This window comes from Protopterus annectens, chromosome 16.part0, assembly GCF_019279795.1.
Source record: "Protopterus annectens isolate FY-2018-M chromosome 16.part0, PAN1.0, whole genome shotgun sequence".
NCBI classification, from domain to species: Eukaryota; Metazoa; Chordata; order Ceratodontiformes; family Protopteridae; genus Protopterus; species Protopterus annectens.
The window spans coordinates 153736456-153760079 of NC_056750.1; the positions used below are offsets into that span (position 1 = coordinate 153736456).

Below are 23624 nucleotides of genomic sequence, written 5' to 3' on the forward strand. Positions count from 1 at the left end.
CAGTCCCTTATGGGTTGCTACAGTATCTTAAAAGTAAAAGGTCATCAGAAAGCTACAAATAAAATTTTTCAGTTACATAACTATGCTGATCAGATGGCAAAAAAGGCAGCAAAGGAAGGAATGCAATTGTATCCTACCGAACACCTTTCTAGTGTACCAAATAAAACCAGTGCAGTACATGCCATATAGACATTTTCAGTTCAGAATTCGCAACATGATTTATTGCAGATCCAAACTAAGTTTGGACTGCATGAAGAGTTAGAAAAATGTACTCTTTTAGGAGGATGCCCAGGGCAATGTTATGCAAAATGTTTTGAAGATGGTTCTAGTCTTCCTTGTATGCTGTACCAATAGGCATGATAGTGAAATTTAATCATCAGGTATTGGGACATTTGGGTGCAAAAAAGTTATGGCCTATTGTAAAAAAACAAGTACTGGCATCCACAGTTAAAGAAAATCTGTGATTTAGTACGTGCTGAATGCTTAATATGTCTGCAGGTTAATGCTTAATTGAAAAAATACAGTTACTAAGGGTAACTCCAGTGGATGGACCTAGGTATGCCATCCAAATTGACTTTGCAGGTCCATTACCCCTAGCTATACATGGGTGCAGGTATCTTCTAGTGATAGGTGATGTTTTTTTTCAAAATAGGTAGAATGCAATTCCTACAAAAACAATGACAGCTAAGGCTACAGCAGATGTCTTATGGAAAAGCATTTTTTGTCATTGGGGATGGCCACAAGTTATCGAATCTGATAATGAGCCACAATTTGTCAGTAAACTGATGAAAGCTTTGTGTGATTTGCTTGGTATCCAGCAACAATTTCATGTTCCTTACCATCCCGAGTCTAATGGGATAGTTGAAAGAATTAATAGGACTCTTAAGGAAGCCTGCCTGGAAAAGGGCATAAATTGGGTAAAACATTTGCCTGTAATCTTGCTGGGTGTCAGAGCAACTCCACACAGTAAAACAGGGATCTCACCTTTTGAAGTCATGACAGGTAGAAAAATGCCTGTACAACTGCCATTGGATCCTACTGTTAATACAAACAGACCATTATTAGAAATTGCACAGCATCCACAATTGTTAATATATATTTCTGAATTGTGTCAAAGCCTATCAGAAATGCAAGCATTCAAATTACGGTCAAAGGATCCTGTTATGCCAGAAGAAAACTTTCCCTCTGGGACACAGGTATTAATCAAGACATTCCAGATGGACAGTCCATGGGATAGTAACTGGCAAGGACCTTTTGAAATAATTGCTCATTTAGGACCTCTAGTGTACAAAGTTAAAGGAGAGAAAAAGAGCAAAATAATTCTTGTTCATAGAGATCAGTTAAAAGTCATTAAGTGACTTCATGTTTTATGTTTTTTTTTTTTTTTTTTTGTAGACTCACGGCAAATGTCAAGTCTGAAATAGTTAAAAAAGCATCTATCGAAACAACTTTTCAGATTAATACCACTTAAGTGGAAAAGTCATATTATTGTATTATTGTACATAATGAAGAGTCTGTTTGTTATTGTACTGACTGTACTCATTGGAGCCCTTGGGGTAGAGTGTCAAACAGGAGAAATGCAAGTTTGAAAAATAAACAATGACAATAATACTCTAAAGCTAGTTGGTGTGAATGCTCAGAGATAAATATTTTTGTGGGCAAAGACAGCAGGACAACTTCTCTTGTCCATCTAATGCTAATTGCACCTTTGGGCATATAATAGTTCCCAGTAACGTTACCTTTTGGTCCATGGTTGAAGGTCATCATTATATTCGACCAAATAGTCCTAAAGTAACCCTTAAATTTAATTCCAAAGTTTCTATTAAATGTTGTCAATTCTCTATATTTTATTTGGGAAAAGGAGAAAATTCAAAGAAATATCCACTATCAATACAATAGCTAATCTTCACCTATGTGAAGAAGTGTGGTAATCACAGTATTCAGGGAATTAGTATTCCTCCCAATAATACAAAAATACAACTAAATTTTACTACTGGAGTTTTTGTAACATGTACTAATGTCACAGTCATTACAGGCCACATGCATTGGCCATATGTTCTATCAATATTAACAGGTAAACCTACCTCTGTTCATACAGACCATTTGGTTAAAATCCCTTCTACCTGTAAAATGGTAGGCAGACAGTATGAAAAGGTTGTGGTACCTTTTAATATCACATTCCCAGATATAGACAGGTGCCGATATAAAAGGGCATGATATGATAGCCTGCTAGGAAGCCTAGGCACTGGAATGGGGGCTCTTACTGCAGCTGACATTAAAATTCTAACCGTTTAAAAGTAGTGGGGGAAAATATCTCTCAGATTGTGCATTTACAAGCATCTTGGAATCTAGAAATAATGAAGACACACCTGCACAATATGAATTATCAGCAGCAGTTTTTAGACAATTCTGATGCTATGCAGCTACATCAGTTGAAATTTGATGGTAACATTACAATTTTTGTAAATTGGACAAAATGTACTATGCAATCTTTGTATGTGGAAATTCAGAAAAATAGAGTACAAAGTGAACTTATGTTACAAACTCAAAGTGTTTGGCGACAATTGTTTAACAAATGGATACCTGATACAAATTAGATTAAGCTATTTACTGAAGTAACATACTGTACTCCACAGGAAAGGTTATGCATTATAATGTTACTGATACCACTATTTTGTGTCAATTTACTGTATTACCTATGATATTTCTCCTACCAGAAGTGTATGAGTATTGGTTGCCACAATTTGAAGGTAATTATACAGATATGAGAGGAAAAACACATAAAATCGAGTATTGTACACAGACTCAAAATGGACTAATTTGTGGACAGCATTTGCCTGTCTATGAACCATGCTTATTGCAGCATTCTGTTAATTTATGTACATGGAGTATTATGCCTTCTTCTTTTCAAATGTTTATAGAAGTGGCTCCTCGGTATATTTGTCTGGTTACAGATCAAGATGTAGGTCATAATTTAAAATGACCTTTTGTAGGATGTTTATCACGTGTTGATTTCCTTACATGGCATAATAAGAGCTATGTGTTTATTGAACCCATAGAAGTAAATATTTCCAAGAAGTGGAATTATGACTTAATACATCTTCCCATTATATCTGTATCTTTGGATAATTTAAAAAAACATAATGAACAATACTAAAATTCTCAGAGAGTATTTGAAAAAAAGAAATAAAAGTATTCTGCATTATGAGGCATTAAGTATCATTGCAAAAGATAAACTACATAGTTTGGCTAAAAAGACCAAAAAAAAAAAAAAAAAACTGCTCACAATTGGTGGGATATCCTTACTGGTTGGTCAAAATTTGGGAAAAAATTGTTAAATTGGTTGATACATTCTGTATTAGTAGTGTTAGGCATTATAGTCATACTAACTATCTGGAATTTCTGTCTAAGTTGTAATTTGCGAAAAACTTACAGTTCAGCAAATCATGATGGTTAACCTGAATAAACTGGAAAAAGTTTCAATGTGTACCATTAAAGAAAAAAATTTGAAAATGAACAGTCATTCTCTGCTTTTTGAATAAAAAGTAGGAATTGTGATAGTAAAAGAACAGGTTAAAATGGATTTCAGTGGATTTTTTATGAAAATGTAAAATAAATGTTCTGCATTTCAGTGTGTACAGTGCGCTCAGCTTTTTGAGCTCAGCTAACTAACTTGGCAAAAACATAAAGCTTGGCATTCATTGTTAAGAATCAGAAGTAAAATATTTTATCTCTTACAAACTATGCAGCTTGTGAAATTTATTATCTACAAGCAGGTCAAGACAAACTCTTGTATGCAGCTGTGTCTCGTCAATATGACACGCAAGATAGGCCAATGACAAAAGGAGTTATTCTTCAGGAACAGAATGTTTAAGATATGGAAAACAAACTGTCAGCATACCAGCTTGAAAGGAAAGACTTATTATTCTGGCAAATTCTCAAAACTGATGATGCAGACAAGAAAGATGCTATAAAGTTTGGGACTTTTTCTTTTGTATCAGAGACTTTGATTATTCTAACTGAAGTACGCTTTTGATGTATATACCTTTCATTGTTAAGCTAGATGTAAACCTAGTGTGCAGTAAATGCATATCGTAACAGGAGAACTGTCTCAGTGTCTTCACTGAGTAAAGGTACTGACTACCTGAATAGTGTAGTATAACTTTAACAGGAAATTGGAGCAAGCAGGAGGGAAAAACATAATGAAAGGCAGGTAAGGATGCATAGGAAAGACCCATAGCTTTCCACTTCTTGTACAGCAACAGCTGTGCATTTTGACAGATTTTGTAGTTGAATTTGGATTCTCAAACCCCAGAGAGAGGGGTGAGCTCAACATAAATGTGTTGCCAAGCCAATTGTATCCAGTGGACATGTGCAAAATGGAGAGCTATGTATGGGGTAATATTTTTGGGGATGGGGCCCTTTTTTATATAAGGAGAGAGTGGAATATTGGGGGAAGGGAAGTAGGCACATGTGGGGAGGTAATTTGGTTGGAGAGAATGCAATCACAGACAGACAAGAGAGACACGATAGCAGACAGGGGCAGTGTGTGACACATGAGGAGGTTAAACACCTTGGATGGGGGGGGGTGTTGTGGAATCTGAGATTCATGTGCCTCCAGATGGCAGCAGCATGACTTATATCCTCACCCATGGGTAGTTGACACTGCTCCTTCACTGTCCAAAAGGTGGCTGTGCTGGAGGATGGGCTGTAGGGCTACCTGGCCTCACCAGGTTGTTGAATTTCCCTCAATCCAGCACAGGCAATGTGCATAGCTCCTATGAACAATCCTGCACACCATGGCCAGTAGTTGATCTTTGGTGACTGCTGCTCCTCAGCCACCACTCCCTGGGGGGGTTGGGCCCCATCCCCTGAGGCGGTTCCACCTGAAGGTGGTGCAGGGCTAGCAGAGGGTCACCACCAGCCTGGGTCCTAGACATGCCAGGACCCAGTGCCACAGCTGGCTGAGATAGGGTAGGCAGATCAGCAGGAACTGGCCTACCCTGTCATGCTGTGGTGTTGGAGGTATAACAACGTGTTATGAACAAAACATTTTATTAGTAATAACAGCATGTTAGAACATTGGAAATAACCCAATTACATTTCAATGCATATTATATGGAACACAACAATAAATAACATAACGGTCAGTATATTAACAGCATGCCAGTAACAGTTACTGCATAAGGTGAACAACATAGGTACTTCAACAAAATATGTTAATATGCAACCATTATAGTACATAACAATAATAAAACACATGCCCCAAAATAAATTTTAATGTAACAACAGATGTTAATAGTAAACCATAACCAATGGATAACAATAATAAATAAATGAAGATAAGGGGTGTGGAGAGAGAGAGAGAGAAATAAACAGTCCATTAATACCATTATAGTCTATTTCATGGAGAACAGTACTGCTATCTACTTTATAGGTCTGTCCTTTCTTTATGTTTACAAGTGGACTATAGCTGCTGTAGCATGTGCTTAGCTCTCAAGCTATCCGCATGGGTCAGTATGGGCCAATCCATAACAACTGCGGGTGCTAAACTACACAGAACACTTGCACATCAGGTGGACCTATATGACTACCAAGGTATACTGTGGGCTAATGTAGTGATACATTCCTGGTTAGATAATCATGGTGATGATAAATGTGTGACAGAGGGATTAGACACTACTAATTACATTACGTGACAGTGTGACACTTGAGAGACATGTATGTGTATAGTACAAAAACTATACAACTATCATGCCTAGCTTGACAGGCATGGGAATAGAATCCAATAGCAGTGACTGCAGAGGACATCTGCATCGAATATATTAATTGGCTGCAGCAACCTTTAACAGACACTCCAGCCATACAGCCATACCAATGATTACACATTTTATTTCTTTTATTTTATTATTATATTTATTTCCTTTATTTTATGCTATATATTCACATACCTGATAATGATTTTAACAGTCTGTGACACCTAAGCACACAATTATTTACTCATAATGCGGGATAACTCACCTATTTACCTGTAATTCCTGTGGAGAGAAAATCTGTAATCATTACATGACTGATACTGTAATATATAGTGCTTTATATCACTGGATTTGAACCCTGGTCTGTGTGTGGCAAAGTTTACTTCATACAGAGCATTTAACAAACTGAGCTAATGAGGCACTGCTGCTTACTTACTGACTGTTATTTGCCTAGAGCTCACCTGGAACAAATATATGACTTGTTAATAGCACTACTGTTTTATACTAGACTGCAGTGACAGTTGAACACACATGCATGAAATTCAAGCATGACAGAGATACAAGGTAACCTATACATTGTGGCTACCTTACCCATATACATTTGCAGGCAGTATATTTGTAGTCTACAGCTATTACACTGTTATACTTGCCTGCAGCACCATACCTAAGAGCCTGAATGCATATGGCTGAAATGCAGTGGTTAAAACAAAACAATCCTGATATACACAATATACCTTGGGTGTCATTATTATTGCTTCATGTGTTATTGTAGAACAGGTGTCATGATTAATTTCATGGAAAACAGCTCTGAATTTACACTTATTGCACAACACTCTTTATTAGATATACCTTGAGGCAGGTAATGGTATTGTTTCATGTTTTTATGACAGAACAGTTGTCATAATAGATTTAATGCAAAACAGCCCAAATTCCATGCATATTGCACAACACAGCTTTATTAGAGGTACCTTCATGCAGTTCCTGGTATAGTTTCAATGTTTTATTGCAGAACAGTTGTTGCAATGCAGGTGTTGCAATATAGTTGTTATTCCACAGTTATTGCATTAGAAACTTTATTGCATTTATTTTATCACAGATAATGCTTTAGTCTTCCCTGCTTATTGCACTACAGTTGGTATTAGTCACTTATTGTAGTACAGGTCTATGTCCACATTCATTGCAACACAATCTTTGCTGTATATATCTAATGGCAGTTAATATTTACTCGGTCTTGCTTATTTGAATATAGATTGTAAAATACATCTTTACTCACCACACTCATGGCACAACCCGGCCAAGTGCCCGGCATGCCCCTCAAAGTTGTGAGCGCTCTCATATGCAGCTTTAGGGAGAGAAGCACACCATTATGCATACCAGTCTATCAGACATTCAGATCAGGTATTAGTGAAACAATGGTAAAATTATTTACAAATTTGTGGGGCATTCCCTGTCTGAGCATCTTGGACCCAGGTGTCCAAGAGATACCCCATCTGATGTTTCAGGTCATTATAGTGGTGACAGACCTGCTCTCCTGTGTGGGGGATACCTGCCTCACTGATGAGCTCATGTGCCAGCTGGTGCCAGACCTCCACCTTGCACTCTGAACCCTAGAACCCTCCTTGCAGCAACACCAGGAGTCCAACCATGACTCAGGACTCCTGAATGTCTCATTGCTGTGCCCTGAAGCATACACCCTCTCCAACGCCAGCCATAGTCACTGCACAGTTCAAACTCCAACAGATTATGGCATATTCCCACCTAGTCAGCTTAATATAGCCTGTTGTTCCACCCTTAAATGACATTGGGCAATATTTAAAAATGTGGTGCATCACTAAGCACTGCACAAACCATTTCAGCTCAGCCAAGAAGTGCTTAGCCATGCACAAATCAGCCAAGTGGTGCCAGGAGATGCCAATCTGTGCATAAACATATTTTGTTTATTCAGTGCTTAGAAGGTCTTAGCAGTGCTTAGTTGAGTGCAGCAGGCCAGGATTTAAAAATAATTACCATAATTTGTATTTTGAAAATAAATGCTTACTTTCCCTTCCATGTATTGAAACCCTGCACCTACTGCATATGAAGTCATAACTCTACCTATTTGGCTACATGGATATGTGGAATTTAGCTATACCTTTACATATACCTCTATGTTACCTTTAAGCACTGCTGAGTACCATGCTGCACCATGCAAACCCACTAAGGTATGCTTATGCTTATACCTGACTTTTTTATAAGTAATTAAATGCATCCGGTTTCTATTTTTAGATATCTAGCATGTGTCAATTGCTGCGCTCCATGCCACTTTGTGCAAATCTGCTTTAAAAATATATTAAATTACATTGATATAATATAATTGGACAGTACAGGGAGTGTGTTACTCATCTGCAGACACAGTTAGCATCACACTCCCTACACTGCTTCAATAACCATTTTCCACAGTTCTCACTCAGCAACACATCATGAATAATATGCATGGGGTGCTACCAAGTGGGAACTGTGTACACAGACACGGCAACATTCCATGTAGGCTCTACACTATACCTACACAGATTTTATTAAATCTGGGGGATTATTTAAGAAAAGTAAGTAAATTTTTTTCTTAAATAATGTCATTGTATAATACCAATAACTGACTCTGTGGTGTGGTACATTGAAGATTTACACATGGTTGAATTTGTTTAATCACTCGGGATCACCCTCATGATTAAACCGCAGCAACCATGGGTAAATCTTCAATATACCACACCCACTTTGTCAGTTATTGCTATATTCTCTTATGAGAGAAAGGTGAGTTCATGAATACTGTGTATGCCAGTCTGATAAACTTAACAAGAAAGAAACAGAGAGAGAAAGAAAGAGTGGCAACCTGTTACAAACCTAGGATATAAGGATAGGTGAGAGAAATCCAGTGACACTCCTTAAGAGCTCCAAAAGCAAAACCAGTACAAGGAGTTGGCATAGAAGTGTTTTCAGATATGCCTGTAAGTGTAAACCTTCAGATATGCCTGTAAGTGTAAATCTGAGAGGACATAACACAGAGTTGATGCCTGAAAGAAAAGTTAGACTGAGGCCTTACAGAGTACCAAAGTCACAAAAACCTTAGCATGAAAGGAAGTAAAAACATTGCTTAAATTAAGCATTACTGAAAATCCACGGGGTGACTATAGCACCTCAGTAGAGTTAGTCCCTAAATCATATATATATATATAGCTTATTCTGTAATGACTTTAGGAAGTTCAATAGCATTTCAAAGCTTGATAGATCTCTCCTGCACAGAATTGATGAGTTAATAGAGAACCTAGGAAAAGCCAGATACCCGACAGCACTGGATAAAACAAAGGGATACTGACAAATGCCACTTACCCCCTCTGCCAAAAATAAAATGGCCTCTGTAACCACACATGGGTCATTTCAGTACACAGTCTTGCCATGTAGTCTACTTGAAGCTCTGGCCACCTGTTAGAGGCTGGTGTTTAAAACACTGAAAACTCATACTCAGTTATGTTGTGGCATACCTGGATGAATTGGTCCTTCATTCAGAGGACTGGAATCAATCTAAATTGTAAACTGTATAAGAACCATAAGGCAGCCAGTCTTCACTGTATATACTAGGAAAAGTGAACTGGGTATAGTGGAAGCCAAAAACCCAGAGTCTCTTACAGGAAGAGAGGTGGTTATACCACAACGGAAAAGATAGAGGCCATAACAAACTGTCTTGTGCACTGTACTAAGAGGCAGGTGAAGGTTTTTCTTGGACTACCTGGATACTACAGAATGTTTGTGTCCAGTTTTCTGACTATTGCTTGTCATTTAACAGACCCCAAAAAAAGAAAAACTCCTGTCAAGGTGAAATGGTCTCTTAAGACAGTCAGAATATTTACTGAACTCAAAAGCATATTTTGTTTTGAGTCTGCATTAGTATCTATTGAATTTACTAAAGAGTTTAACTTATATATGAGTACATCCTAGGAATGTTTGGAGTCAGTGCTATTCCAAGACATTCAAGGTGAAGCTCATCTCTGGTCCAAAGAGTATCAGCAAAACAGAAAGGAGATACTCATCTCTTAGAAGACACTATCTAACAACAAAGTGGGCCATGCCTATCTTCAAATGCAATTAGTTTGGTAGGCAGTTCGGTTTGGATCTTACCTGTTTGCAATAGTTAAGTAAACAAATTAATGGCAATGCAAAGGTGTGGCATTTAAGCATTATTCAAGCATTCCATTCATTATGTAGAGCTCCACATGCCAAGCCTAGACAGTAGGAATGCTGATATATTTTCAATGGCCTACAATTTGCTATGATTTTAAAATTCCTGGTTTGTGCTGGGAAAGGTATAGTCATAACGTGTTGTTATTAAAAAGGGGTAATGTAGATTCAAAGATGGCTGCCTTTCTGTGAACACTGCTGAACTGCAGCTCTCCATTTAACCTGAGGAAATCAAAACCCTGAGTGGATACTACAAAGTTTTCAACATCAAAATGTCGATAAACTTACTCTAACTACACTTATTTATCCCGGATTGAGAAGAAAAACTGGAAAAAAGGAGTATATTTCATTGGATTACAACAGATTAGCTAGCTCTGCAGAGAGGAATACACAAAGGAACCGTGTGCTTTTTATATTGCAACTTTTTATGTTCCAATAAGATGTCAAAAGAAGACAAAAGCATGGATATAACTACGACTAAAACAAAATTATTGGAATTGCAATCACCAGAAAAAGATGTGACTACTAAACGACAAAAAATTACTAAAGCACGGGAACAACAGAAACTAGGGACTATAACTAAAGCTGATCAAGCTTTAAATATGGAGGATATCAAAACTGCACTTCTGCCTATACAAGAAGCTTTAAAAGAACTGACTTGTCAAATACAATCATTTGGAATTTCATGTACTCAGTTGCTGGAAAGAACGGATAAGATGGAGGCTCAAATTTCTGATACTGAGGACAAATTAGTTTTACTGGAAAAAAAACTAATCTGCATGATGTGGATATACAGGCTATACAAAGTAAGCTTACAGACCTAGAAGCAAGATCCAGGAGAAACAATATCATTGTCAGAGGGATTCCTGAATCCATTCAGTATAATGAACTGATTCCATCCATACTACAAATATTTGCAGTGCTTTTAAATGATTCTGATACTGTGAAACAAATCATCGTGGAAAGAGCACACAGAGCTTTGAGAGAGGTACAAGCATCTAAATTTCCTAGACCTGTGTATATTAAACTGCTTAATTATCAAGATGTAAATAGAATACTTATTACTGCAAAACAAGGTGGAGGCTATATTATGTGGAAAAACAATAAAATATCTCTGACACAGGATCTACCTATACAGATCAGACAGGCTAGACAGTCTCTGTCTCCTTACTGCAAATTTCTTATTGACAAACAAATTAAGTTTCAAATGAAATATCCTAATATGCTTATATTCCCAGTGGATGGGACTAAACATTCTGTTTCCACCAAAAATGAGGCAAGAAATCTGTTTCTTAAAATTTTCAAGGCTTTACCTACATCAGAGACTAGAATTGAACTTTTGCTGGGACTGGCATGCTGCTATGTTTACTGTGCTTTGAGGAATGGGTAATCTTTTGTTTGCATTTGTGAAGCTTAGGCCTATTCCTGAGCAATAAAACGGTTTGCTTTTCCTTATCTTGATCTCCTGCACTTGTTTCCTGACATTTTATGGCTTCTACAAACTGTTTTCAATGAGGAGGAAGACAGGAAGTGCTTAAAATGCTGTTGAGGGTGTAGATTTCGTTGTGGCACTTCCGGGAGTCCGTCTGCAAAAGTGGTCCCCCGTCGCGAGCATTTTACAGGACTTCCTGGTTTGGAAAACTGAAGAGAACTGTTTTAAACACTCTCTTGCTTATTTAACATTAAATAACACTGTTCTATAGTAATTTAAGCACATAGGAACTTGTTAAGAACTTCATTTATTAACTTTCAGTCAACATTTTGTAGTTATATTATTTAGAGAGGGTGCAGGGATTTAGCAATGTTTATTTAACCTGTCAGCATAGTTTTTAATGTCTTGTGTTATTTTCATTATTTTATTTAGTTAGAAGCTTGCTTTATTAAGAAACTAGTATAAGGTGAATGTATAACAAAGGATATTAATAAATTTGCTGTCTATTTGCTTTTATATAGGGTTATATATTAGTATGTATTTTTTTTCTTTCTCTCTTTTAATGCATGTGGTTTATGTATAGATAGCTAATCCAACTGAAAGTGCATTATTATAGTGAAAGTGCATTATTGTAACCTATTGAAAATGCATTATTTTTTTTTACTTTATTCTTTTTACATGTACTACTGTTACATTTTTAATTTGATTTGTTTAAACAGTAATTAAACAAAGAGATGTAGTTTATGGCAGTGTTTGTTAGGGAATGTTTAGTTTAGGCTTTGTCGTAGTGAAGTTAGGTTTTATAGGTCTTAATTGTGATACATGTGTGAAATTTTACATTGTGGTGTTTTATATCTGTTGTTTCTTTTAAACCCTTTGTCATTTTATATTATACAGGACCTATTCATCTCCTGGTCCAGGGTTAGAGTGGGTATGCACTGGTTGAGGACGGGATATAAGGATTGCTTCCAGATTATGTATGGTTTTGAATTTACTGTTTTTTTGTTTTTTCCATGCTCTCTCTCCAAAACTTTCATCTTACAGTGAATCTTTGAAATGTGTGAAGTAGATTCATGGAACGTTAAAGGGCTCCAGAACTTGAAGAAGAGAAAACTGGTGTTATATGTATTGTTGCAGGCTAAGGCATGGTTTATCCTACTCCAAGAAACGCATTTAATGAATGATCAATGGGGTGATGTTAAAAAAAAGAAATGGATTAGAGAAGTAGTAGTATCTGAAGGTAAGTCAAATAGTGCTGGGGTAGCCATAATTATTAAAGATCAATACAAGGAAAAGATATTAGATTCTAATACAGATAAAATGGACAGTGGTGCTATGTTATTCTTTCGTCTACCTTATTTGATAAACCTATTTTACTTTTAAATATATATGCTCCCTGTAATGACCAACAACTATTTATAGCATCACTATATTCAATTTTAACACAATTTGATAGATATTATGTAATTGTTGGAGGTGATTGGAATACCTACCAGAATCCGAAGTTGGATAGATCTTGTCCACAAAGAGCATTTAACAAGCATGCTCTATTAGCACTGAATGATCTTAAAGAAGACTTTCAATTATATGATCCATTTCATTATCTGAATAACGATAATAGTACAAGCAATTTTACATTTTATTCCCCATGCCATAAAATGTGGTCCAGAATTGATTTCTTCCTGATTTCAAGAGTATTGATCAATCTAGAACCTACAGTTATGGTACATGCCTGTTATATATCATACCATTCTAAAATTTCTTTGAGTTTTACTAAGGGGGTAAAAGATACTTTGAGACAAAGAGGTTATAATTGGTCTCAATTCAAATCTATTGAATAAGGAGGATATAATACTGGAAATTACAAAGTACCTGAAAGACTTATTGATTGGTTTAGGGAAACAACAATTTGCCCCAGATATTGAATGGGCAACAGTTAAAGCTCAAATAAGAGGGACACTTTTGCAAAAAGCATCTTATTATAAAAAGATATTAAACAAAGATATTCAAACTTTGGAAATAAAAATTAAATTAATTGATCAAGAACTGATTAGAGATTTTAATGAGCAAACAGAGAAGGAACTGAGTAAATGTCAAAAGGATCTCTTTTTACTTCAGAATAGTAGATTAACATTTCAAGAGTACAAGACATTAGTGAGGTATGCCAGTCATGTTCAAACACCATCGAGAGCGTTAGCTAGGATCATTAATCAAACAAAACCAATCGTGCAGATTTTGGAAATACAATTTAATAATAAAATATATTCTAAAACTGAGGAGGTTCTTAATATCTTTGAGAAAATATACACTAATATTTATGCTGGACAAAAGGATATGACCCCTAACAGGAATTATGAACAATTTCTACAGTCAATTAAGTTTCCAACAATAGGAGAGGACATTCAAAATGACTTGGTTAAACCAATATCTGAAGAAGAAATAGTATATGTAATTCAGCATATGAAATCACATAAATCACCAGGTCCTGATGGCTTGACAGTGGAATTTTATAAAAAATTTAAAGATATTTTTGGTAAGATACTTTCAGTTGTTTTTAACTACATAATTAGGAATAAAATTAATGATCCACACCTTAATGCCTCAAAAACTATTTTTATACATAAAGCCAATACAGATCCTCAAAATCCGGATAATTATAGACCGATATCATTAATAAATGTAGACATGAAAATTCTAACCTCTATTATAGCATCTAGACTGAAGAGAATCATGAATCATATCATTTCTAAAGAACAGACTGGTTTTATGGCAGGTAGACAAACCAGTGATAATACACTCACACTACATACTATGTTAGAGCATGCTAAGCAAAATAATTTAAATATTTATGCCCTTATAATTGATGCCCAGAAAGCCTTTGATAGGGTTGATACAAATTTCTTGTTTGATCTTTTACCGTATTTTAATATATCACATGAGTTTGTCCAAATGTTACAAATATTATATAGTAATCCCTATACTACATTGTATATTAATAAAAACTTCTCTAAAAGAATACAGATTAAGACTGGAACATGCCAGGGTTGCCCTTTGTCCCCTTTATTATTTAATATCTATCTTGAACCATTGTTTTTATATATTAAACAAAATGTTTATCATAATGTCCCAATAATTTATGGAACTAAAATATTAATGGCAGCTTTTGCTGACGATCTTAGCATTTATTGTGCATCTCCATTATCAGATACTGAAAAATTATTGAAGGCTGTTAATGAGTTCTCAAAAGTGTCTAATTATAAAATTAACTTGAAAAAAAAACAATATCTTCCCTTTAAAGACACCTAAACCCTTTTCATTATTGCCCTTAGTGGGACAGGTATCATTTAAAGAAAATATTAAATATCTAGGTATTGAGTTCTCTACTAATAATAAAGACTTGTATAATAATAATATTAAAGCAATCTGGGAACAAATAATTTCTGATTTTGGGAGATGGAAAAATTTACGACTGCCAATATTAGCAAAAGTTTCAATTATCAAAATGAACATATTACCACGATTACTGTATATTTTTAGGTCAGCCAATTTATTACTTTCAAAGTCGTTTTTTAAACAGATTCATAAATAATTGTCTAAATTCATTTGGGAACCAAAGAAAACCAGGATATCTTATGATAAATTAATGACCCCAAAAAATAGAGGAGGACTGGAATTACCTAATTTTGAAATGTATTATTTAATTGTAAATTCTAACAGAATTTTAAGAATTGCCAATTATGATATAAATAATACTAAGTGGACACCACCTTGGGTAGTTCTGAATTATAAATATATTCTAAAGTTAAATATCAATCCTAAAGCAATACTTTTTTTTAGGTAAGGATACATTGAAATTCTATGGGATTATTGAACACATCAAAGCGAACATACTCTCTTTACATAATTTATTTCATTTATTAGATTTGGTTCAACATATGATGGTTTTTCAACCCTTTCATAAGAATCCTAATTTAAAATTGAATAATCAACTAATTGATCTCAACAAGTTTCCATTGATAGTTAATCTAACTTTGATTGATATATATAAACATCTTGACAGTTCGGCCAACCAAATAAGACAAGAACTTAACTTACCTAAAAATTATCTGGTTATTCTGAGGCAAATTAGAGAACTCACTATAAGCTATTTTAAAAGTTTTAAACTGGAAGAAGAGGCTATTAATAGATGCTCTTTGTTGTGGCAAGCTCTCCAACATGATCTTAAATATATCACAACAGCAAATCAATTAATTAAAGAATTTCAATTTCATAATAAAATTTTGTTATCAAACTACTGGGAAGAGAAAATCTTACTGACAGATAGAAGTAATATGTTAAAAGCAATTGACTTGACCATCAAATCTACTTCTCTTCAAAAATTAATATATACCCAGTTGATGATTTGGAACAATGCATATTATACATGTCTTACCCTGCATAAATTTAATCCCAAAAAATCACCAACTTGTCCATACTGTAAGAATCAACCAGCTGATCTTCTTCATATGTTCTTGAGTTGTAAATGTATTTTCAAACTTTGGAATTCCCTTAAGATCCAACTTCAAAAGGTGGGTTACCAGAGTACAACATTATCATGGAAATTTATGATTCTGCATATTCCCCCGAGAGAGATCCCTAAATCACAAATTATTATATATATTAATATTTTTCTATTAATGAAGCTTTATATAGCTTCAAATTGGTTAGACCCATCTAAAACTTCATGGCAGAACTTTAGAGTTCTACCGACAAAACATATAGTGGCTCATAAATTACTATTAAACCCACAAAATAAAAATGTTAATAATCCAAAAATTTGGGAACAGATTTTTAATATTATACTAGCATAGTATTTTCAACTTGGAAATATTAATAATTATTTATGTGTGTGGAGAGAATTTAGTAATCAACTGTCTATTACTTGCATTTATTCTTATGCTTTTTTATATTTAACTGTATTACATGGAAGCATTCTTGTAAATATTGTATATAGAGTGTGGTTATTAGTGATATTAGTTAATGCTTGATTTGTGAATATATGTTATTTTTGTTCTTATTTGTGTTTGAAAATAATATAACAATAAAGATTTATTATGGAAAAAAAAAGGGGTAATGTGAAATAAATGTGTGCTGTAGAGTGCAGGAATATTCACATGAATAGATAGATAGGTAGCACTTTGCTGTAGCTAGGTAGGTATTAAGGTCTTAATCGGTAACTAATGGTTATAGAAGAAGTTATCTAAAAGCATCAAACTAGGAAGTTACATTCTTCAATGAAGAATCATCTGAGGGAAATCAGTGGAAGCAGTGACTGAGAGCCCATTCAAGGTGACTTGTGGATTATAACTGCGTAAGTACGTCTTTGTTAGGGCTGATAATTAGGCCTGGGAGATTTATGCAAACTTGGATTATACATTGGCTGAACCACAAACATATACATATAATGGAGATGAAAACAAGACACAGCTACATATCAAGATAGCTTTTTTCTTCATGTACTAATAATATTTATATATAAACCATATAAAAGAAAATTGTAATGTCGAATGTTTTGATATACGGAATCAGTATTGTAAATAAGAAGCCCTGTGTAATATGTTTCATACTGAACTATCTTTTCAAATAATAAGGCTTGCTTGTATGGCTCTGCAGAGAAAGCCTTGCATTTGCATTCTGAAGTTCTTAAATAAAACTGACATCATATGTAACTTCCCCTCACTTATCAGTATTATGGACCTACATCTGTAGTTAAATCCAAAGACTATTAAAGTTAAATTACATATTGCAGAAAAGATCAATTAAATCAATGATATATTTCCACTCTTTTTAGATTCCTCTTTCAGTTTGTAGTGAAAGCTGTACTATGGGTTACAGAAAAGCCATACAGCAAGGCCAGCCATCCTGCTGTTTTGACTGTATACCATGTTCAGAGGGAGAAGTTTCAAATGGAACAGGTAATTAACTGCATCTCTATATATACATTTTAGTTGCATTCCCCAAATCTGAAATGTATTACATATCTACATTTTATACAATGTTATGAGTTCCCAGTCAGCAAAATGATCTCAGTTGTGTTTTTTTGTCCAAACTTGATTTAAAAGTGAGCTGTGTGTAAATTTCTGACATTATTAGTGCAGAGCACTTCATCTTTTAAAATTGATTTTTACTGTGAAATATGAACCCTCAGTAAAACTCGGTGGAATAATGCAGATGGTGTTTTTTACAATGGCCTCCTCTAAAGTAATTCTTGGTAATATTTATATTTCTATGAGTTTTTGTAAGACCATTCACAGACAAGGTCTGTACCTGAGAAGCCAGATGGATCATGTGGGGAGAAGCTTCTTCTAGCTTATTTTAAATATTAAGATGGAAATAATAAAATGATTTTAGTTATATGTGCCTTGTTGTCTAACAAATACTTTCAGATAATTAAGTACAAACATCATGAAAAGCACTGTGTTAAAAAAGCGAAAACGAATTCACCGATGCCAGAAGATCGCAAATCACTTCACCGACGCCAGAAGATCGACAGTGCACAAACACGACATCGCATACACCCGACACATCATACCAACAAACAAAACAAATCCCCTATCCAAAACCCACACACACAACACAAGCACACCAATCCCTTACAATCGAACACTAACCCATACATACACAACTATCAACAACCCTAACCCAAACCCTTACCCTAAGGTCCGTCACTATCGCACACTCACCTAACCAGCCTAACCCTAACTCACTTATCCCACCCTACCCCTACAGACCACCAACATTACCTAACCTAACCCTAACTCACTTATCCTACAGACCACCAACATCGCACACTTACCTTACTTACCTAACCCGCGCCCTAACCCTAACTCACTTATCCCACCCCTACCCTTACCTTACTCGCACCCTATCGTCCGTCACTACTGCATACTTACACATCCTTACCCCATCGCAGTGTTCTCAGCGTCGGTGTCTTCCTCTGTCGGTCTTCCGCCTTGTCGATCTTCTGGCATCGGTGAAGTGACTTGCGATCTTCTGGCGTTGGTGAATTCATTGTCGCTTTTTTAACTTGTCGATCTACTAAGGTAGATCCATATATATATGTATATATATATATATATATATATATATATATATATATATATATATATATATATCATATACCTGTATCTGTCTATGTAGAGAGAGATCTCCATCTATCGATCTATCTATCTATCTATCTATCTATCTATCTATCTATCTATCTATCTATCTATCAATCTATCATCTATCTATCTACCTAGCTATAGATGACAGGTAGAAAGAAAAGAAAGTTACAGATAAATACACATCTATAGATACATATATATAAAAAAGCATGTGACTGTACATATATTTTTGTTTTGTTTTGTTTTCCTTGTCCCCATGATATTCTGTTCTAGAGGTATGAGTTTACTGGAGTTCTTTTCCTTACTTATTAGTCAACAGCAAAATCATGCAGTTCTATCTGCCTAAAATTCCTAATCATCACATCTCCCTGCCTCAATGTCTGTTGACAGGTTTCTACCACCTCTTTTTGCCAAGGCCAAAGTAACATAAACTTTGTCTCAAACAGGCTGAGCTTGACAATGGAGCAAGTTAAGATGAATCTTAACAGGAAATAGCTAAAAGGAAAACAAAATGCTCACAACTTCAATCTCTAAAAGTTTTCCCCACTGGGGAAAAGATTCATCGTAGCCACAGTAGAACTAGGCAAGGACAGGATTGTTAATACAGCAACTCTGCAAGTAGTAGATTTTGTTTAGGGATTTTCATATTTCTATTTCTTGTGTTAACTGCACTACTGCTATGTGACCCTAAGGTTACCCTGCTGTCCCCCTCCCCCCAGTTTTAATCTGCTTATTTATTTTTCTTTGCTGTCATTTTTCCTGCTTAAAGCTGACCATCAGCTCACCCCAATGACCATGAGCTCTTGTCCAGATCCTCTCCTTGTTCTCATTCTTTATATGACCCACCCTGTTCTAACACTGGCCAATGTCCAGGACTGGTAAGGAGATTGAAGACCATGGTGCAGCATTACACAGGTGCCAGGGTTGTTTTTATATGCCAAATCAGTCTTCACCTTACCCTTGTACACACGTGTGCTATTGTTTGGGACAGAAGTACAACTGTGCATGCTGGTGTATTGCCCCACCTCTGTAGTGACTTTACCACTGCCATTGTCCCCCATCAACAATACATTTTCTTGAGTCCCCAAGCTCCACTGGAGCTGTAGAATGAGGGATACACCCAAGTTCCCATCCTCCCTCCCCTGAATGGGTCTACCCTTCCTACCCTACCAGTGTCTCAGACATGTGAGCTAGTAGTGAAATGTGGGTCAACTGAGTTGTCAGTAGTGATTTATCCCTGTACTCCACACAGCTGGCTAATTTTTTATCTACTTAGTTATGCCTACAGCTTGTCCCAGTCACATAAATAATTCATTGTAGCCTAACATGCATTTCTCTTTAGGTTCAGGCATGGGTTTTACCTATTTTTTTTTTTATTCACCTTTTTATCAACCTGGATTTGCAGAGTCCTGTCTATGGGATATTTATGTTTTTCATTCCCTCTCAGCGCTGCGTAAGTCTGTTTTGCACCAAACCCAGCCATTACAATCATTCATATTTTGAAATCTTGACGATTGCCCCACCAGACAATAACTCCATGTACAAAGAGTACACTAATTAAGTCACCATATAGACTGCTCAGTTGTTGTTGTCTTTCGGCTTTCCTGGTTAGGGGTTGCCACAGCGGAACTCCAGTCCGCTAACGATTGGCAGTAGATTTTCACAAACACCGAGGTGGCAACTCGACGTTAAACCTTCAATGAAGGCACGCCCATTTACGCATGTCTTTCGAACGTCCACCGACTGCTCAGTGTCAGTTCACAATGAACACCTATATAAGTGCTTTGCACTATCTGGTTACTTCGGGTCATACTGTAAGCAACACAAATCAAAGCCTAGACAGTAGCAAACAGCTTGTTAACAGCCCGCACTCTTAATCCTTTGCACTAATTATGTCACTAGATATGCATGGGAAGAGAAGAAAGCAGCTGATCCGATGGGATCCAACTGTTGCCCAATGTTCATACTTACATGGTCCCAAAGCCAGCAAGTATGCAAAGAAATTGTACCTCACACAACAACTTTATCCAAGCCTTTATCCAAGAACCAACTTGTAATGGATTCACCAATCAAATCCATGATCAAGTATGCTGTTGGTGCAACAATATTCTGAAAGACAATGTGAGAAAGTAATAATTTTCCTCATAAAAAGAAAGTATAGTGAATACAGAACTAACTTTGTGAAGGAGGAGTAGGACCCGTAATGGTGGTGGAATGTAAGAATATGGTATTAGTGGAAAGGAATAACAGGATGAATGTGGCCACATTATCTACATTTGACAACTTAGCCATTAGGCACAGAAATGGCACACTGAGTGGAAAGACACCAGCAAACCTCTAACACAGATATACATGTTTTCAAGTGAGGTCTGGTGGCATAGCAGGATAAAGTCTTGACTACAGACCAGGTGACACAAGTTCAATTAGCAGCTTGGTTGCTTGATGGAGCCTCCAAAGAGGGTGGGTGTGTCCATCCCAAGGGAGAGGGGGCAAAACTAGATGAGTGCTGCAGCAGTCCTTCAGAAGAAGGAGACAGACCTGTGACATTTGACAACTTACCCGTTAGGCACAGAAATGGCACACTGAGTGGAAACACACCAGCAAACCTCTAACACAGCTGTACATGTTTTCAAGTGAGGTCTGGTGGCATAGCAGGATAAAGTCTTGACTACAGACCAGGTGACACAAGTTCAATTAGTAGCTTGGTTGCTTGATGGAGCCACCAAAGAGGGTGGGTGTGTCCATCCCGAGGGAGAGGGGGCAAAACTAGATGAGTGCTGCACCAGTCCTTCAGAAGAAGGAGACAGACCTGTGACCTGGGGACATGCAAGTGGAAAACCAAGCCACTGATTGCCAGTACCTGTGACCTAAGGACATGCACGTGGGAAACCAAGCTACTGATTCCCAGTACCTGTGACCTGGGGACATGCACGTGGAAAACCAAGCCACTAATTGCCAATATCTGTGACCTGGGGACATGCATATGGAAACCCAAGCCACTGATTGCCAATACCTATGACCTGAGGACATGCATGTGGAAACCCAAGCAACTGATTGCCAATACCTTTCATGGAGTAAGTGCAGAAGAGCATGTCCTTGCATATCGGAAGGTATTATGGCTACTTTTGGTGATGCAGATTGCATGTTCCCTTATCCATAGGGGAGGATTGGGGCAAAAATAATTCAAATTCAAATGTCCAGTTTGCCAACATCAACACAAGAAACACTCTTGGCTGTCTAAATGATGTTTTAAGGCAACTCTAAAAAATTAGTTCAAATTTGATATGGTAGGCATTGTGGTTGTCAAGTGCATGGAAAAAACATAAAAATATTCATATTTCTACTTGCTGATGGCAAAACACAGAACTATGCTGTTATAAATCAAGTCAAGATGCATGGTTAATGTGGCAAAATATGCTTTTAATATTAGATTAGCTTCTGCTGAAAATGGTGCAGAATGAATATTTGCTGCTATATGTAATTTATTTTTATAATATATTGCATGTGAATTAGAATTGCCTGGTAACAAAAATACAATATGCTTATACTTATTTGATTACTGTGGTCTGAATTTTATATTCTTTCTTCCGTTCATATTTAACTTTTCCATCACTCTTCATCACCTGTCCATGCCTGCTTGAATGCCTTTCTGGAGTCTTTCTCTCTCTCCATAATCAATTTGCTAAACCATTGTATGAGCCTAAAGTTGCATCCTTGAAAATAATACTTTTAGACATCCAGAGGCTGTTAGTCCTACCACCTGCTGTCTTTACCCCTATCTCCCTCATCTATCCTTCCATTTCATAAAACTAATTTGCATCTCTTTAACATTATCTTGTACACCCATGCCGTGTTGCCTCATCTTTTATGATCAGGTCTATCTCCTCTGATCTCTGTTGATATCATTTTCCATCCATTATATAAATATCTCTGATGGATGTCCTTCTAACTCTTTCTAGCAATGTTCCTCTCATTGTATGATGTTCAGAAAACACAGTAGTCAAGGTAAAGTCAGTTTGCCAGTGTTGTCATTATGAAAACTATTATGCTTGCTTTAAAAATGACTTATTGCTTATTACTGAAAAAAGACACTAAAGCAACCCTTTAAATTTATTCATGTTTGGTAACCAGCATACAGCACTGATACAAATGAACTTTTTTTCAGACTGAGCACGAGACTACAATATCAAGCAATATACAAAAGGGTAATAAAACAATACAGATGAAATATGACAACATAAAATATTTGTAGAACAGTGTGTGCAGTGCATACAGCATAACATTGGGAAAAGATATTTACAATATCCAGCATATTTGAATAGGAAAAACATACCACATGCAGAACATTTTAATTATTATAAATATGCATAAGTAATTATATTAGAATGCACTATGGAGTGCAAAACTTAGAAAGAGCATTTCAGGTTATGGGGGTATATTAACTTGGAAGCATTTGTGTTTTTGAACTAAAGTTGCTGGGGGTTATGTTAGTATTTTCAAAAAAACAGTAGGACTAGGTTTTAATGAAGATAGAGAGTGGTTTGAAACATTTAGTGGCTAGGACAGAAAAAATATGAAGACAAGCTTATTATGAGAAATATGAAAAGATAAGTTGAGTAGAAAGATCAATGTTGTATTAAATGCACCAAACTGAAAATCTGCTACTGAAAAAAAAAATAAGAGAATGCAATTAAAATAGTTTCTAAGAAAGGGATCATTATTATTTGTGTTGTCATAGTTAACTACCTACAGAGCTTTAACTATATCAAGGCAAAGGGATGAGTGATCCAGGTTTAGGGGTTAGGACAGAAAAAATATGAAGACAAGTTTATTATGAGAAAAATGAAAGGAAAGATGGTGTAATTAGCTGTTGCCAAAGGTGTGCGAATGCAGTACAGGCATTGCTTTATAAAGTCAGAGAGATATTGCAGCTTCATAAATTAAGGTACGTATGTATTATCACAACCAGATTTCCAAGCTGCAATAATTCTTTCGGTTTTACCAAACTATTCCTGTTAACCTTGAAAGGGGTTGTGGGAAGTATGAATCCTAGTTTCTTACTTTGTGTATCGGGCAGAAAGA

At 36.0% G+C, this 23624-nt stretch overlaps 1 protein-coding gene across 1 annotated transcript in view; it reads left to right on the forward strand.

Annotated features, from left to right (window-relative positions):
• The window catches only part of LOC122790539 (vomeronasal type-2 receptor 26-like), a 109362-nt gene that overhangs the window by 78705 nt on the left and 7033 nt on the right, over positions 1–23624 (forward strand). Inside the window, exon 4 of the mRNA XM_044058088.1 lies at positions 17228–17351. Within this exon, the coding sequence (XP_043914023.1) occupies positions 17228–17351 (124 nt within the window). The remainder of the gene's footprint in view (positions 1–17227; positions 17352–23624) is intronic.